Source organism: Suncus etruscus, chromosome 14 (assembly GCF_024139225.1).
Source record: "Suncus etruscus isolate mSunEtr1 chromosome 14, mSunEtr1.pri.cur, whole genome shotgun sequence".
NCBI lineage: Eukaryota > Metazoa > Chordata > Mammalia > Eulipotyphla > Soricidae > Suncus > Suncus etruscus.
In genome coordinates this window covers 82,198,175-82,215,904 of record NC_064861.1, presented here as the reverse complement: position 1 = coordinate 82,215,904, position 17,730 = coordinate 82,198,175, and the positions used below count along the sequence as shown (strand labels likewise).

At 40.2% G+C, this 17,730-nt stretch overlaps 1 protein-coding gene across 2 annotated transcripts; it reads left to right on the top strand.

Moving 5' to 3' along the window:
* Positions 1–5,369: 5,369 nt before the first annotated feature.
* ZNF569 (zinc finger protein 569) lies at positions 5,370–15,592 on the top strand. 2 transcript variants are annotated; one of them, XM_049786580.1, is made up of 4 exons: positions 5,370–5,487; positions 6,389–6,515; positions 7,541–7,630; positions 13,705–15,592. In XM_049786580.1, the coding sequence occupies exons 1-4, from the start codon at positions 5,473–5,475 to the stop codon at positions 15,525–15,527; spliced, it is 2,055 nt and encodes a 684-aa protein (XP_049642537.1). In that variant the 5' UTR covers positions 5,370–5,472; the 3' UTR covers positions 15,528–15,592. The 2 variants fall into 2 exon arrangements, with proteins under 2 accessions (XP_049642537.1, XP_049642538.1); XM_049786581.1 differs by having other exon boundaries at positions 5,389–5,480; positions 6,376–6,515.
* Positions 15,593–17,730: the final 2,138 nt, after the last annotated feature.

Here is a 17,730-nt window from a genome sequence, read left to right as displayed (position 1 = left end):
ATTGCAATATTTAAAGGGAAATATGTTGGTGGTTTAGGCCAGAACAGTAAAAGTGGTCAATATAATGAACTGTATAGCTAAACACATACACTAAAGAGCAAAACTTTTTGTTTAGCTATATTACTGGAATAATTTCATGGGAGAGTTGACATAATTTGCTGTCAGCATTGAATTAGAGCATAAGAATAACAAAAATTGGGGGCCAGAGCAGTGGCTCGGCTGTAGGACGTTTGCCTTGCACATGGTTGACCTTGGACAGATTGCGGTTCAATCCTCTTGCGTCCCATATTGTCCTCCATGCCAAGAGCAACTTTTGAGCGCAGAGCCAGGAGAAACCCCTGAGCGTCACTGGTGTGGCCCAAAAACCAAACCCCCCCCAAAAAAGGAAAAACATTAAAAAAAATAGCTTATTTTCTGAGCAACTTAATATAGCATCATATTAACTGAGAAGGAAAATAAGAAAGATTGACTTGGGATATAGGGAAGTGTGAGATGCTAATTAGACTGTCAAGTAAAGCTGTTAAGTTGCAGTGAGATTTGCAAGTTTGAAGTTTAAAAAGATGAAATTTTATGGAGGCATAAGTTTGAAACTTATCAGCATATAAGTTATCATATAGCAGATAGATTGGATGAGATCAATGAAGAAGGTAACTAGAGTAATAATAGGGTAAATTTATTTTGGGGGGGGGGTTAGGGCCACACCGAGCAGCTCTCAGGGGTTCCTCCTGGCTCTGTGCTCAGAAATCACTCCTGGTGGGCCGGAGCGATGGCGCAAGCAGTATAGCATTTGCTTTGCACGCACTAATCTAGAACTGATCTGTTTGATCCCCATGCATCCCATATGGTCCCCCAAGCCAGGAACGATTTCTGAGCGCATAGCGAGGAGTAACCCCTGAGCATCACAGGTGTGGTGCAAAAACAAAACAAAACAAAACAAAAAAAAGAAATCACTCCTGGCAAGCTCAGGGGACCATATGGAATGCCAGTATCCTCTGGTTCATCCCAGTTTGGCCATAAGCAAGGCAAAGGCCCTACCCACCATGCTATTGCTCCGGCCCTAAGGGTAAATTTAAAAAATATAGAAATAAAAACATATCTCTGGTGTTACAGGGTCAAGGAAATGATAGAAATCAGCAACAGAGACCAGAATAATTTTAGTTAAGGTACTTAGAGAAAAACTAGATAAATATATCCTGGAAATCAAAGGAAGACTGTAGGCTTGGTGGTGGTTGTTTTTTCCCCCTGGGAGTTGGGGCCCCTCGCCCTGCTGTGTTCATGACTTCTGTCTCTGCACTCAGAAATCACTCATTTCAGGCTCAAGGAACTATATGGGATACCAGGGATCGAATTTGGGCCTTCTGTGTGCAAGACAAGTGCCCTCTTCCCTAGAAGAATGTTTTAACAGGATGTGTAGGATATTGTGAATATCCCAAGTAAAATGAGAAATGAGAGAGGAACTTTGAATTTAGCATGATCACTAATGACTTTGAAGAGCTGTGTAAGTGGATTATGGATCTAAAGATAATGGGAAAATTAAAATTAGCAGACCAGCTAAAACTATAGTTTTTAGTTTCTCTCTATATGTAAAGAGTAAAATGAAGTGGTAAGTAGAATCGAGTTTTATAAGAAGTATTTATAAACTGACTGAAATGATTTCATAAAGAAACTTGATGTAAGGGTGAAAGTAGAGAATTCTGTAAGAAGAGAGAGTGTAAGGACTACGTGCATGTGTATGTTCTTTGCATGCGACATACCTGAGTTCAGTGAGAATAGGATTATAAGCACCATTTATATAACACAAATATCACAGTCTTGATAGAAAAAAAGGAGACAAGTAGAAATTCCTTAGGGTTGGACAGAGGACAGAGAATAGATTAAAAAAATACAGATACCATGCCAGAGAGATAGCACAGCAGTAGGGCATTTGCCTTGCACACAGCTATTCCAGGACAGACAGTGGCATCCCATATGGTCCCCCAAGTCTGCCAGGAGTTATTTCTGAGCACAGAGCCAAGATTTCTGAGCACCACTGGGTATGACCCAAAAACCGAGAGAGAGAGAGAGAGAGAGAGAGAGAGAGAGAGAGAGAGAGAGAGAGAGAGAGAGAGAGAGAGAGAGGAGAGAGGAGAGAGGAGAGAGGAGAGAGGGAGGAGAGAGGAGAGAGGAGAGAGGAGAGAGAGAGAGAGAGAGTAACCCCTTAACCTCTGAACACTGCCCTAGGTGTGACCAAAAAAATAAAATAAAATAAAATAAAAAACCTACTAGAAGTGCCAGAGAGATAGCACAGCACATAGGGCATTTACCTTGCATGCCACTGACCAGGTTTGATCTCTGGCATCCCATATGGACCCTCAAGCCTCTCAAGAGTGATTTCTGAGTGCAGACCTATGATTAACCCCTACTTAACCCCACTTTGAGGCCCCAAAACAAAACAAAAAAAAAAAAAACTTTTTGGGTTTTGGGAGACTATTGGATACCTGGGATAGAACCCAGATCAGCCACATGCAAGGCAACCAATTTACCTATTGTACTATCTCTCAGCCCTATTAAAAACTCAATTTCTGGGATGTGGGTAGGGTGTTTGCCTTGCATGTGGCCAACCCAGAGTTGAATCTCAGCATCTCAGATGGCCTCCTGAGGCTGCCAGGAGTAACCTCAGAGTACCACTAGGTGTTGCCCAAAAACAAAAACTTCGGCTGAAGCGATAGCACACAGGTCAGACAGTGGTTCGAATCCCAGCATCCCATCTGGTCCCCCGAGCCTGCCAGAGATGATTTCTGAGCACAGAGCTAGGAGTAACCCCTGAGCGTCACTGAGTGTGACCAAAAACAAACCCCAAAACAAAAATCTTGTGTTAAATATGATAATAGATACATGAAAGTATATTATAGAGATAAATAATTTTACAAAAGGGCCAAAGAAAATGGAATATCAGTTTTAATATTAGACAGTAGATGTCAGAACAATAAGTGTTCTGAGGATCAAAGATATTTTACTTAGTAAAAAACTGTCAGTTCTCTTTAAAAATTACTTTTTTTTTTCACCTTATATTTTGATTGTGGGGCTTAAATGGTGGTATTGGGGAGTTACACCTAGGTCAGTGCTTTGGGTTGTTTCCAGAGGCGCTCAAGGGAGCCTGTTGTACTGAGTATTGAACCCAGGTCTCCTGGATACAAAACAATCACTTCATTCCATTTCATTCCTTTCCAGTCTATTGATCTGTCTCTCTGACCCCTAAAGACACAATAGATTTGTATGCAGCCAGTAACAGTGACTTAAAGTATATAAGCAAAGACTGTAAAAGTGAAGAAGAAACAGATCGATTCTATTTGTGAACTTGAAGCTTCACTTAGTGACAGATAAAAAATTGGACCAGAAAATCAATAGATATAATTTATATAATATTAATAGATATAACCAGATAATGCTTATCAACCAGTATTATTTAGATGTTCATTGTTAATTTTTCAATGTTCACATACTAATAACCTTTTTGGGGGGGCTTTTTGGGTTTTTGGGCCACACCTGGTGATGCTCAGGATTTACTCCTGGCTCTGTGCTCAGAAATCGCTCCTGGCTCGGGGACCATATGGGATGCCAGGGATTGAACCCAGGTCCATCCTGGGTCAGCTGCATGCAAGGCAAATGCCCTACTGCTGTGCTACTGCTCCGGCCCTCATACTAATAATCTTTATAGAACATGCTAACAATAGCAGAATATATTTCTTCCTCAAAAGCACAAAGATATTCACCAAAATATATTCTGGGCCATAAAAGGATCTTTAATAGTTTCAAACAAAATGCTGCCTAAGACCTTAGCAATATAAAAATAGGAATCAAAAAGAAAAAGATATATGGGCTGGGGCATTAGTACAGCATGTAGGATGCTTACTTTAGACACAGTTTATCCGGGTTCAATCAATCCCTGTGTCCTCATATGGTCCTTTAAGCTCCACAAGGATGATCCCCTGAGTACAAAATCAGAAATCATCACAGCTGGATGTGGCCAAAAAATCAGGGGGCTGTGGGGGAGAGAATGAGAGAATATGAGAAAAATGCAATCAGAAGTCACTCAACTAAAGAGCATGATAAGTCAACTAAAAACTTTGGACAGCCTTAGCAGTATGATAAGCAGAAGAATGAATTATTGGGCTCAAAGAAAAGGTGTAGAAAGTCATCAGTAGGGGCTGGAGAGATAGCATGGAGGTAAGGCGTTTGCCTTTCATGCAGGAGGTCATCGGTTCGAATCCCGGCGCCCCATATGGTCCCCTGTGCCTGCCAGGAGCAATTTCTGAGCCTGGAGCCAGGAATAACCCCTGAGCACTGCCAGGTGTGACCCAAAAACCAAAAAAAAAAAAAAAAAAAGAAAGTCATCAGTAATGGAAAGATGATGAAAGAAAGAGTGAAAAATGTCAAAAAAAATGTCAGGGAACTAACTATAGAATGAATCTAAGTGTGACATCCAAATTATACAAGTCTCTATGGGAAGAAGAGAGATTAGAGATAAGCTATTGGTCAATTTACTGCCGAGAACTTCCCCAGTCTAAACTTTGGGTCATACCTCAGGTCATAGAATTCCAAACAGAGTAAAACTAAATAGAAAAATCCGAAACATAAGGTAATAAAAAAATGATAAAAGCCAGCGATAGAAACCTGAGAGCATCAAAGATCAAAGGAGTTTACATAAAATGATACTGGGTAGGGTGGGTGCATCTTGAGGTTCGGCCACATCTCAACCTGAGATGCTCACTTCCTTTCCTTTACCTTATGATACTTTATCTGAAGATTTACCTGCACCTGTCTGACATGTACTGTATGTTTTTTCTCCCATAGGAGAATAGGAGAAGTTCATGTTCTCTCCTGAAGACCCCCTAGATATATTCATTCTATCTTTCCCACCCTCCCTCCCTTTTCTTCCTCACTCCTCCTCTCTCCTTCCTATTTCTCTAATAAGACTATTTTACTTTACACGTGAATATTTAAAATTATGCATAAGATTCACAGCTTACCTATCAAATGGAGCTCATATTTGTCCAAGTCATTCTTTTTTTTTTTTTTTTTTTGGTTTTGGGCCACACCCGGCGGTGCTCAGGGGTTACTCCTGGCTGTCTGCTCAGAAATAGCTCCTGGCAGGCACGGGGGGGACCATATGGGACACCGGGATTTGAACCAACCACCTTTGGTCCTGGATCGGCTGCTTGCAAGGCAAACGCCGCTGTGCTATCTCTCCGGGCCCCCAAGTCATTCTTATACCTGTTATCTATATCTGTTACCTTATACCTCTGTGGTATGAACAGTTTTAGCCTTTCTGATTTATTATTATTTATTTATTATTATTTTGATATAGGGTGATCTTTAATTTACTTTCTAGGTACAGTTTTCTGAAACCACAAAGGAAATCTGCCTAATGGTTTTATTCTCTTCCCCAGCTTTACCTTCTCAGATCCTGTGCATTCCTACAAGGGAGAGAGAATGACTAAGTCCCAGGTAAATTTTAAATAGTTACCAGTTCCATGATTTACTGTATTGGACAGCTTAAGGGGATTACAGTAATTTGTATGTTTTATTGAAAATCCTCTATTGATTAGACATGTTATTAGAAAGTTGGAAATTTAAGAAAGTTAAAATATAGATACATGTTAATTCAGAGATTAAAAGTGAGCATTAAAGAGGCCCGGAGCAGTAGTATAGCAGGTAGGACATTTGCCTTGCATGTAGCCAACCAGGGTTCTATATTCCTTGCACCCTATATGGTCCTCTGAAAATTGCCAGGAGTTGAACCGTGTGAGCAGAGCCAGGAGCAGTGCTGAATGTGGTCCCAAAACAAACAAAAGGCTGTACTTTTTTTGTTTGTTTTTGTTCATTTGTTTTTTTTTTGTTTTTGGGTCCACCAGGCAGCGCTCAGGGGTTACTCCTGGCTCTATGCTCAAATCACTCCTGGCAGCCTCGGGGACCTATGGGATGCTGGGATTTGAAGCACCGTCCTTCTGCATGCAAGGCAAATGCCTTACCTCCATGCTATCTCTCCGGCCCAATGCTGTACATTTTAATTTCATTATTATAGCTAAAGAAAACCTGCAAAAAATTTTACAGAATTTGCATTAAACAGAAGTCAGAGTAGACATTTTTCTTAGCAATCTTTAAGCTTTTTATTTGCACCTATATTATTGTATCATTATAGTATGTATGATTTCTTATACAAAAGCTTTGTAAATGGATAAATGAACATAAATTGACAGAATGTTGCTAATGTATTTTTCCTTTTAAAATACAATAAAAATGATAAGATTTTTCATTAACTTCTTTGTCCACTAAGACAAAAATTTATTGTTTCGTCCACATCATCTGAAGTGGGTGATTTCATTTAACTAGAAGTATGTTGTTATAGGAAACAGTGACATTCAAAGATGTGGCTGTTAACTTCACCCAGGAAGAGTGGCAGCAGCTGGATCCTGCCCAAAGGAACTTGTACCGAAGTGTGATGCTAGAAAACTATAACAACTTAATCACAGTGGGTAAGAACAGTTTTCTGCTTAGCTCAGATTTTGGAACAAAGTACCCCACTCTTGTAGTGGAAGCCTCATGCCCCAATCTCAGGGCATTGGAGAGACGTGGATCAGGAAGTAAATGCCAACACATTTGTGGAAACAATCCACACACAGTTAAGGGATAAAACAAGTTCAGGAACTTCCACTTGCAAGCCTTCTGCTCCTCAGAAGCAGATAGCTCAGTGGTGGGAAACCAAAACGCTAGTGGTCTTTCCCTGAGATCCGATGTCTTTATTAGCAAACACCAGACCACACCCCTGTGTGGGGAACAGGTGTTCTAAGGCACCAACCCAAAGGATGCTTCCATCTACTGGTGCTTCCAACCAATAAATAACAAACATGTCCTGAATAGGATGGAACCCAGTTAACCCAGCACACTCTGACCATTATTTCTAAAATGTGTGGAACAGGGGCTGGAGCGATAGCACAGCAGTAGGGCATTTGCCTTGAATGCTGCTGACCCAGGATTGACCTGGGTTTGATCCCCAGTGTCCCATATGGTTCCCTAAGCCAGGAGCGATTTCTGAGCATCATTGGGTGTGGCCCCAAAACTAAAATATATATAAAGTAAAATAAAATAAAATGTCTGGAACCTTTAAATATCTTTTTTTTGAGTGCGTGTGGTTTTTGGGTCACACCTGGCAGTGCTCAGGGGTTATTCCTGGCTCCAGGCTCAGAAATTGCTCCTGGCAGGCACGGGGGACCATATGGGACGCCTGGATTTGAACCGATGACCTCCTTCATGAAAGGCAAACGCCTTACCTCCATGCTATCTCTCCGGCCCCTAAATATCTTAATGTTTGGCCTATAGGTGAGCTTGTGTGCTGTTTCTTTCCAAGCAAAAAGGCTTTCTTGGTTATGTTTCAGGAGGCAGCATTTTTAGAAAATGTGCTTTTCTTGTTCTTTAGAAAGCTTAGTGTTCTTGAGCCAGCCATGATCCTGTGTTCCTAGTATTTGTACCTAATTATAGTCATTGTGCTTCTATTTGACAGGCTGCCCATTCAGCAAACCTGATGTAATTTTCAAATTAGAACAAGAAGAACCACCTTGGGTCGTGGAGGAAGAGGCATTAAGGTTCAAAGGTTAGTGAAATGGAATGTGAGAATTAACTCTTACTGATTAATTCTCTAAATATTTTATTCCTCTAAAAAGTTGTTAAGGGGTCGGAGCTATAGCACAGTAGGTAGTGCCTTACATGTGGCTAATCCAGGTTTGATCCCCAGCATCCCATATGGTCCCCGAAACATTGGAAATGACCCCTAAGCACAGAGCCAGGAGTAACCCCCTGAACACTGTCAGGTATGGCCCAAAATTAAATAATAAAATAAAAAAGTTTTTTAGGTGGTTGGCAAAATAATACAGCTGATAAGGCTCTTGCCTTGCATTTGGCTGATCCAGATTCAATTCCCAGCATCCTTTGAGCTTATCAAGAGTGATCTCTGGGGGTTGGAGAGATAGCGTAGAGGTAAGGCGTTTGCCTTTCATGCAGAAGGACGGTGGTTCGAATCCTGGCATCCCATATTGTCCCCTGTGCCTGCCAGGGGCGATTTCTGAGCATAGAGCCAGGAGTAACCCCTGAGCGCTGCTGGGTGTGACCCAAAAACCAAAAAAAAAAAGTGCTCTCTGAGTGCAGAGCCAAGAGTAACCCCTGAGCACCACTGGGTTTGACTCAGAAACAACAAAGAGATTGTTCTTCGAAAGATTTTAATAAAAAACATAGTTTTTCGGGGCTGGAGAGATAGCATGGAGGTAGGGCATTTACCTGGAATGCATGTGTATTCAAATCCCGCATTCCCATATGGTCCCCTGTGCCTGCCAGAGGTGATTTCTGAGCACAGAGCCAGGAGTAACCCCTGAGCACTGCCAGATGTGACCCAAAAAAACTAAAAAAAAATCATACTTTTTCAATGACAGTTTGAAATTTTCATAAAAATACCATTTCTAGATAATGTTCTTTAACTTTATTATTATTTTTTTTTATTTTTGAGCCATACCCGATGATGCTCAGGGGTTACTCCTGGCTTTGCGCTCAGAAATCGCTCCTGGCTTGGGGGACCATATGAAACACTATTCTAGGTTAGCACGTGCAAGGCAATCGCCCTACTGCATGCACCACTGCTTCAGCCCCAACTTTCTTTTTTTTATGTGGGACCATAACCAATATTATTTAGGGGCTACATCTAACTCAGTGCTCAGACGAGGTGCTTGGTTGCAAAGAAGGGTTTGAACCATGTGATGCCAGAGAGTGAATCTGGGCCTCCCACAAGCACAGCATATATTCCAGATATTTGAGCTTTCTCCTATAGCATCATCCTTTTTTTTTCACCTGTATGAGAGTCACTCCCAGCAGCACTTGGGAGAATATGTAGGCTGGGCTATATACATATACATATGTAACAAATCATGTGCTCAGTCCTTTGAACCATCTCTCTCTCTCTCTCTCCCTCTCTCAATCTCTCCCTCTCTCCCTCTCTCTCCCTCCCTCTCCTTTTGATTTTGTTTTGAGGCCTCACTGGCAGTGCTTAGAGATTACTCCTGGCTCTGCACTCAGAATTCACTCCTGGCAGCCTAGGGAGAATCTATGGGCTGCCGGAGATTAAACCAGGGTCAGCTGCATGCAAGACAAATGCCTTACCCACTGTGCTATCACTCCAGCCTCCAAACTAACTCTTTCTTAACTTCTTTTCTCCGACTTAATTCCATAGAGTTTAAACAGCTGCCTTCCTGGCTGTGTGCCAGATAGCAACATTACATAGTTCATTTATAGATTGGCATCTTGATTTTTCTCTTTAGCTATTTGCATGGAATTCCCTTTTTTTTCATTCAGGAATTCACAGAATTGTAGTTGCTCAAATAAACCTGTTGACATATATAATCCTTTAACTTTCTTTTCTCCTTTTCATTATAATTGCCTCAGCATCAGAGTTTTGTCTCCTACTTCACACTTTCCCCAGTATCATTATCTTTTGCTGTCATTGTTTCAGTCATGGCTGCAACCCTTTTATTTTAATAAAATTTTGATCAGTGCTACTTTTCTGTTAGCTTTTGTATTTGGTACATGCACTTATATGAATGTGATTTGTACCTATATAAATACATGTGTTTCTAATTATGTAGATATTCTGAGTTCTTTTTGGTTAGGAGATAACCACTTATATTTTGGCCAACCACTTTTGTATACTCTACTGCATTTTTAAAAAGTGGCCAATTTCATATAAAAATTTTTTGTTTCACTTTGCATTAACTATATTATGAGTTAAATAAAATCTTTTTTATAGTTAACATTTTTTCTATGTACATTTAGAATCTTCTCCCCTTTTTACTGTTCTTAATTTTATGTGAAAAAATTTTTACATTGTAACAGGGACTGTTCCCAGGTTCTCATGTATGCAAGATATTCCCTCTATCTCTGAGCCATATCTCCAGGTCTTAACTCTTAATATTAAGGTGACCAGAATGAATAAAGTCATATATACTTTTCTAGCCTTTCCTCCCAGTTTTTTTTTTTTTTTTTTTTTGGATTTTGGGTCACACCTAGAGGTGCTCAGGGGTTACTCCTGGCTGTCTGCTCAGAAATAGCTCCTGGCAGGCAGGCACGGGGGACCATATGGAACATCGGGATTCGAACCAACCACTGTTGGTCCTGGATCGACTGCTTGCAAGGCATTTGTGCTATCTCTCCAGGCCCGCAAGCAGGCTTTTTATGCATGCAAATTATACAGTGTTCTGTACCCAAATCTACACTGTCAAAAGCCTGCTCAGATTGGCCAGAGTCAGAGAGGACGTCTATTACAGTATAACCTTTGGACCTTTGCTTGTTGTGATTGGCTCACTGTGGAAGATACAGTTGCAGCACAGGAACATTCTGTCTTATACAGCAAATATAGGCCTAAACCTATGTTTTAACTGCAAAATTAGGGGGTCGTCTTATACGTCGGAAAATACGGTATATGGCATTAAAATTGTGATTTCTCTGGGACTGGAGCAATAGCACAGCAGGTAGGACATTGCCTTGCACACGGCCAACCTGGATTTGATCCTCAACATCTTATATGGTCCCTGAACCTGAAGTAATTTCTGAACACAGAGCCTGGAGTGACCTCTGAACGTTGCTGGATATGCCCCCAAAGCCAAACAATAAAATAAAATTGTGGTTGCTCTTGCCAGTTAAATTGTTTGAAATTGTGAATTCTTTGTGGTAGGTGAGGAGGTTGGTGTACCCCAAGCTGTGGGATCTGGCACAAGCAAGGCAAGCACCTTCCCTAGCTCTGGCTTCTATTCACTTTGTTTGTTAGTTTGGGGGCACACCTGCCTTTCTGCTCAATATTGCTTCTGGCGGACCAGATGGGATGACAAGTATTGAACCCAGTTCAGCCTAATGCAAGACAAATGCCCTCCCTTCTGTGCTATCACTTTACCCCCACCCCATTCATTTTTGAAAAAAAACTTTTAGTATTTTTTTAATTACTCTCTTTGGTTTTTTTCATCAGTTGTTTTTTTTTTTTTTTTTTTTTTTGGTTTTTGGGCCACACCCGTTTGACGCTCAGGGGTTACTCCTGGCTATGTGCTCAGAAATCGCCCCTGGCTTGGGGGGACCATATGGGACGCCGGGGGATCGAACCGCGGTCCTTCCTTGGCTAGCGCTTGCAAGGCAGACACCTTACCTCCAGCGCCACCTACCCGGCCCTCATCAGTTGTTTTTAAACTTTTTTTGCTTCTATATCTTTCTGGTCTGAATAATTTCAGTGACTTTTTCAGTTTTGTTTTATTCTTTGAACATAGTAGGGGATCATGCATATTCATTTACCTCCTTTCAACACCTAGTCCTCATCCAGAATTCCACTTCCCTCTACCATTGCTGGTATGGGATCTATCCCATCCCATAAACATCCCACCACTTTAAACCATGGATTATTTTTTTTGTCAAATTCTGTGTATTGTGGGCTATAGAGATTGCATGGAGGTAAGGCATTTGCCTTGCATGCAGAAGGACAGTGGTTCGAATCCCGGCATCCCATATGGTACCCCGAGCCTGCCAGGAGCAATTTCTGATCGTAGAGCCAGGAGAAACCCCTGAGCGCTGCCAGATGTGACCCCCCCAAAAAAAAAATTCTGTATATTGAACTTTACCTTAGAAATTTATTTTTCCTGGGCCCGGAGAGATAGCACAGCGCTGTTTGCCTTGCAAGCAGCTGATCCAGGACCAAAGGTGGTTGGTTCGAATCCCGGTGTCCCATATGGTCCCCCGTGCCTGCCAGGAGCTATTTCTGAGCAGACAGCCAGGAGTAACCTCTGAGCAATGCCGGGTGTGGCCCAAAAACCAAAAAAAAAAAAAAAGAAATTTATTTTTCCTTAGATGATATTTAGTGACCACTTTCTCAACATCTTTTACTTAATTGAGCTTTTCTTTTTATTTTCCATCCAAAAATTACATGATGTCAGAACATAATTCTGCCTTTTTATTCAGCATTTTGGGATATTTTTCTGTTTGGTAGAAAGACAAATTTTCATTTTCCCCTGTTAGAAAGCAGAAAAGGGGAAGAACAAAAGGAAAGTGAATATTTTATTCATTACTAGGTAAACTTTACTTATTTTCTCTTATATTTGGATCAATTTTTTTCTGATGCCTACATACCTTGACTAAAATCTTTCTGATACTTTCTCAAGGGTGTAATCTAGCACTATTTTGGCTGGAATGGTCATTTTCTTTATGAATTAAGACTTCAAAATTTTTCTTACGTTGTGATTTAGAATCGAATAATAGACATTTAACCTCTCACTTTCAGTCTTTCTACTTTCTATACTAATCCTTATTTGGTCATGCTAGGTAAATATTCACTCTTACATTTCAACCATTTTGTTCCAATATTTTTCATTCTCATTTGATCAATTACAGCACTGTTCAGAACAATTTAACACTTACATTTTGTAATAGCACACAGAAGGTAATATAGTTGAGAAATCATATGAATGCTAGACATTTTTTTGTTTGTTTTTTTGTTTTTGGGTCACATCCAGTGGTGCTCAGGGGTTACTCCTGGCTGTCTGCTCAGAAATAGCTCCTGGCAGGGATTCGAACCAACCACCTTTGGTCCTGGATCAGCTGCTTGCAAGGCAAGCGCTGCTGTGCTATCTCTCCGGGCCCCGAATGCTAGACATTTTTTTAAATACTAAAGTAATATCAAGGGAAAGTAATTCTCTTGTCCATTTCCCTCTCTGGTAGTGTTCTCTAACATTGACCTTTTTTTTTTTTTTTAGCTATTTGTGGTTTTTTTGACACTAGGATATTTTAATACTTATAATTTTAAATATAAATATAATTATAATCCTTTATTTGGATTATTTTTGCTTGTTTCTAGTGTCATTTCTGGCCATTCTCAGGGTTTACTACCAATTATGCACCAAGGAATCATTTCTGATGGACTTGAGGGACCAGATGGGATATAGGACATCAAACCATGGTTGGGCACATACAAGGCAAATACCCTTCCCACTGTTCTATAGCTCTAGGCTCACATTTTTTAAATTCTTCTTTTCATTTATTCTGTTTATATCTTTTCTTTTGGATACTTTAAAAACTATTTTCATTTGGGCTCGGAGAGATAGCACAGCGGCGTTTGCCTTGTAAGCAGCCGATCCAGGACCAAAGGTGGTTGGTTCGAATCCCGGTGTCCCATATGGTCCCCCGTGCCTGCCAGGAACTATTTCTGAGCAGACAGCCAGGAGTAACCCCTGAGCACTGCCGGGTGTGGCCCAAAAACCAAAAAAAAAAAAAAAAAAAACCAAACAAACTATTTTTATTAATAAATATCTGCCTTTACTCATATTTGCTAGAATTTTCTGTTTGAAACTTGTAAAATATCTATGCACCTGGATTTTATTTGCTAATGCAATACTTGGCCTTAAAACCAATAATCCCAGGACAGGAGAGACAGTACAAAGGCCAACCTAGGTTCAGTCCCCAACATCCCATACTATCCCCTGCCAGGAGAGATTCCTGAGTGCAGAACCAAAAGTAATCCGTGAGGATCACAGCTACGCTGCCCTCAAATAAAAACAAACAAAAAATATTTTATATGTGCATGATTTTTGACAATTGGATGTTGTACTACTGGGGAAAAAATTACAAGTGGTTTTATTTACAATCTTTTTTAAGGTGAAATATGGGAAATTGATGAACATGAAGAAATTCAGGACAGACTTTTGACACAACATGAGGATAAAGTCCTTTTAAAGACATTGACTGAAGAAAAAGTCATTGAATGTCAGACATTTACAGATGTATTTCCACCCAAATCAGAAATGTTCCCTTCCATTCACAACCTCTATGAATATGACTTATTTGGAGAGTGTTTAGAACATAATTTTGACTACCACAATGGTGAAGCAATCCTATTAAGAAAAGAACATTGTGAATACAGAATACCGATGGAGACGTTTGGCAATAACTCATCTCACTTTGTAATAGCCCCCTTTAGATGTAATCACTGTGGGCAAGGATTCAGTCAAACTTTAGACCTCATCAGACACTTAAGAGTACATACTGGAGAGAAACTCTATGAATGTGAAAAATGTAGTAAAGCCTTTACCCATGAGGAAAAACTCAATATACATCATAAAATTCACAGTAGGGAGCAGTCTTATGAGTGCAATGAATGTGGTAAATCTTTCATTAAAATGTCAAATCTCAGTAGGCATCAAAGGATCCATACTGGAGAGAAACCCTATGCATGTAAGGAATGTGGGAAATCCTTCAGCCAGAAATCCAACCTCATTGATCATGAAAAAATCCATACTGGAGAGAAACCTTATGAATGCAATGAGTGTGAAAAGGCATTCAGTCAAAAGCAAAGCCTTATTGCACATCAGAAAGTTCATACTGGGGAAAAACCTTATGCGTGTAATGAATGTGGCAAAGCCTTCCCTCGAATCGCATCTCTTGCTCTTCACATGAGAAGTCACACAGGAGAAAAACCTTACAAATGTGATAAATGTGGAAAAGCCTTCTCCCAGTTTTCCATGCTTATTATACATGTGAGAATCCACACAGGTGAGAAACCCTATGAATGTAATGAATGTGGAAAATCCTTCTCTCAAAGCTCGGCCCTCACTGTACACATGAGAAGTCACACCGGAGAGAAACCTTATGAATGTAAGGAGTGTAGAAAAGCCTTCAGTCATAAGAAAAACTTCATTACGCACCAGAAGATTCATACCAGAGAAAAACCTTATGAGTGCAATGAATGTGGAAAAGCTTTCATTCAGATGTCGAATCTTGTGAGACACCAGAGAATACATACGGGAGAAAAACCGTATATATGTAAGGAATGTGGCAAAGCCTTTAGCCAGAAATCAAATCTCATCGCTCATGAAAAAATTCATTCCGGAGAGAAACCCTATGAATGTAACGAATGTGGCAAAGCCTTCAGCCAAAAGCAAAATTTTATTACACATCAAAAAGTTCACACTGGAGAAAAACCTTATGATTGTAACAAGTGTGGTAAAGCCTTCTCTCAGATCGCTTCCCTTACTCTTCACCTGAGAAGTCATACAGGGGAAAAGCCTTATGAATGTGACAAATGCGGAAAAGCCTTCTCTCAGTGCTCGTTGCTTAATTTACACATGAGAAGCCATACAGGTGAGAAGCCCTATGTGTGTAATGAATGTGGGAAGGCCTTCTCTCAAAGAACTTCCCTGATTGTGCACATGAGAGGTCATACAGGTGAGAAACCTTATGAATGTAACAAGTGTGGTAAAGCCTTCTCCCAGAGTTCATCCCTGACTATCCATATACGAGGTCATACAGGTGAGAAACCCTTTGACTGTAGTAAATGTGGAAAAGCTTTCTCCCAGATCTCATCTCTTACACTTCACATGAGAAAACATACAGGTGAGAAGCCTTACCATTGTAATGAGTGTGGTAAAGCATTCAGCCAAAAATCGCACCTTGTTAGACATCAGAGGATTCACACTCATTAGAAATCCTGTGGACATTATGCATATGGAAAATATCTTAAAGGAATGATCTCGTTGCTTATTTAATAAACTTAGAAACTACAGTGAAGTCAGTCTTTTGAAAAAGGCTTATTTGAAAAGCCTTGGAATTCAAATTAAGATGACAAATATGTAATGAAAAAAAAAAGGACAGCAACAGCCCAGTGGTAGTGTTCTGGCCTTACACACAGCTGACCTGGGTTTATTTATTGCCATCCAGTACGGTCCCTGAGCCAGGTGTGCCTCCCCCCAATAAAAGCAGATAGAAAAGGCTGATCCTCTAAAACACTAAGGAGATCCTATATTTGTAATATTTATTCAGCATTCAAAGTTTAAAATGAGATCTGCTATAAGAAGTCCAATGTGACACTTGAGCTTTTAAGAGAAAGACTTAAAAATGCAAAAATTGGGGCTGAAGAGATAGCATGGAGTTAGGGTGTTTGTCTTGCACACAGAAGGACAGTGGTTCGAATCCCGGCATCCCATATGCTCGGCATCCCCCGAGCCTGCCAGGAGCGATTTCTGAGCATAGAGCCAGGAGTAACCCCTGAGCTCTGCCAGGTGTGACCCAAAACCAAAAAACAAACAAAAAAAGTAAAAATAGCATCTAGTGGGCTGAAGTGATAGCACAGCAGTAGTGTGTTTGCCTTGCACACTGCCAACTCAAGAAGGACCCAGATTTGATCCCCAACATCCCATATGGTCCCCTAGCCTGCCAGGAGTGATTTCTGAGTGAAGAGCCAGGAGTAACCCCTGAGTGCCACTTGGTGTGGCCCCACAAAAAAAAACACCTAAAACTTTGTGAAAAAATTGGAAAGACTATTGTAAAAAAAAAGTACTTCCAGTTGTTTCTCACTAGTTTTAAGGAATTTCACAAACTAACCAAGACTGTTTAGACAGTCTTTCAGGGATTACATACTTTACAAGTTAGAGTCATTTAAATTATACTGTCTTGTTGAGTAAATAAATCACTGGAAACAATACATAAATCCAGGGAAGTATGATTTTTGGTATATTGTGCTATTGAAATAATCAGAGAAAGGCCAGCCTATTGAGTACATGGAAAAATATATGAATAAATAAAGGTAAGATATTACTTTGTACCATGTATAAAAATTAAATTCAAATAGATTGGATATCTGAATAAAAAACTTTCTAAACTTAAGATGAAATGGTTGATCAGAGAACATGTTTCTTTAAATACAAGATTTATGAATACAGTGCGTGCAAGCAGGGAGATGGATTTAGAGTTCATACTTTGCCTGCCAGAAGCCTGGCTTCAATCACCAGTACCTCATGGTTCCCCAAACACCACTTGTTGTATCAAAAGATCAATAGCAATGATAAAATCAGTTTTTGGTGTCTTGGCCTCAGACCAGTTTGTGTACAAAAATATATCAGTATGTTAATTACCTGGTTTGTATTACTCTAAATTGAACATAAATTTCCATCAGTGGAAGATATAACAAAAATGTGATTATTTCTGTGTTAGGATCAGTATTAAAAACTACTGGATTGGTCATGGAAATATGTATGACATTGGTTGCCTTTTAGGACCTAGGAAAAGTTTGGAGGGAGCTGTTATATTTATCCATACTATTTACTTAATAAAAGAAAACTAGCAGATATGGCTGGTGACAAATCTGAATGCCAAAGTTACGTTGTTTTAAATGTCTTGCCTTTATTTTCCTATTTCTCTAGAGGAAACCTGGGCCTATAGAAACTATTTTAAATTGTGGTTTGCAGAAATTTTATTAATAAACCAGTTGAGGTAATATCTGACCTTCCATTTATAATGTTAGTTAGGAATAGTTAAGGCAAATTTGTATATTTTTATTTCTTTTTTTTTTTTTTTTTTTTTTGGTTTTTGGGCCACACCCGTTTGACGCTCAGGGGTTACTCCTGGCTATGTGCTCAGAAATCGCCCCTGGCTTGGGGGGACCATATGGGACGCCGGGGGATCGAACCGCGGTCCTTCCTTGGCTAGCGCTTGCAAGGCAGACACCTTACCTCCAGCGCCACCTACCCGGCCCCGTATATTTTTATTTCAAACCTAGTTGAGAGTAGTAAAAGAGACCAGAGAGATAGTAAGAGGGGTTAAGAGCACTTTCTGTGTTCACAGACGACCCTGATTCAGTCACTGGCACCACACAGGTGGGGCTTGAACACAGGAGCCTGGAGTAAGCCA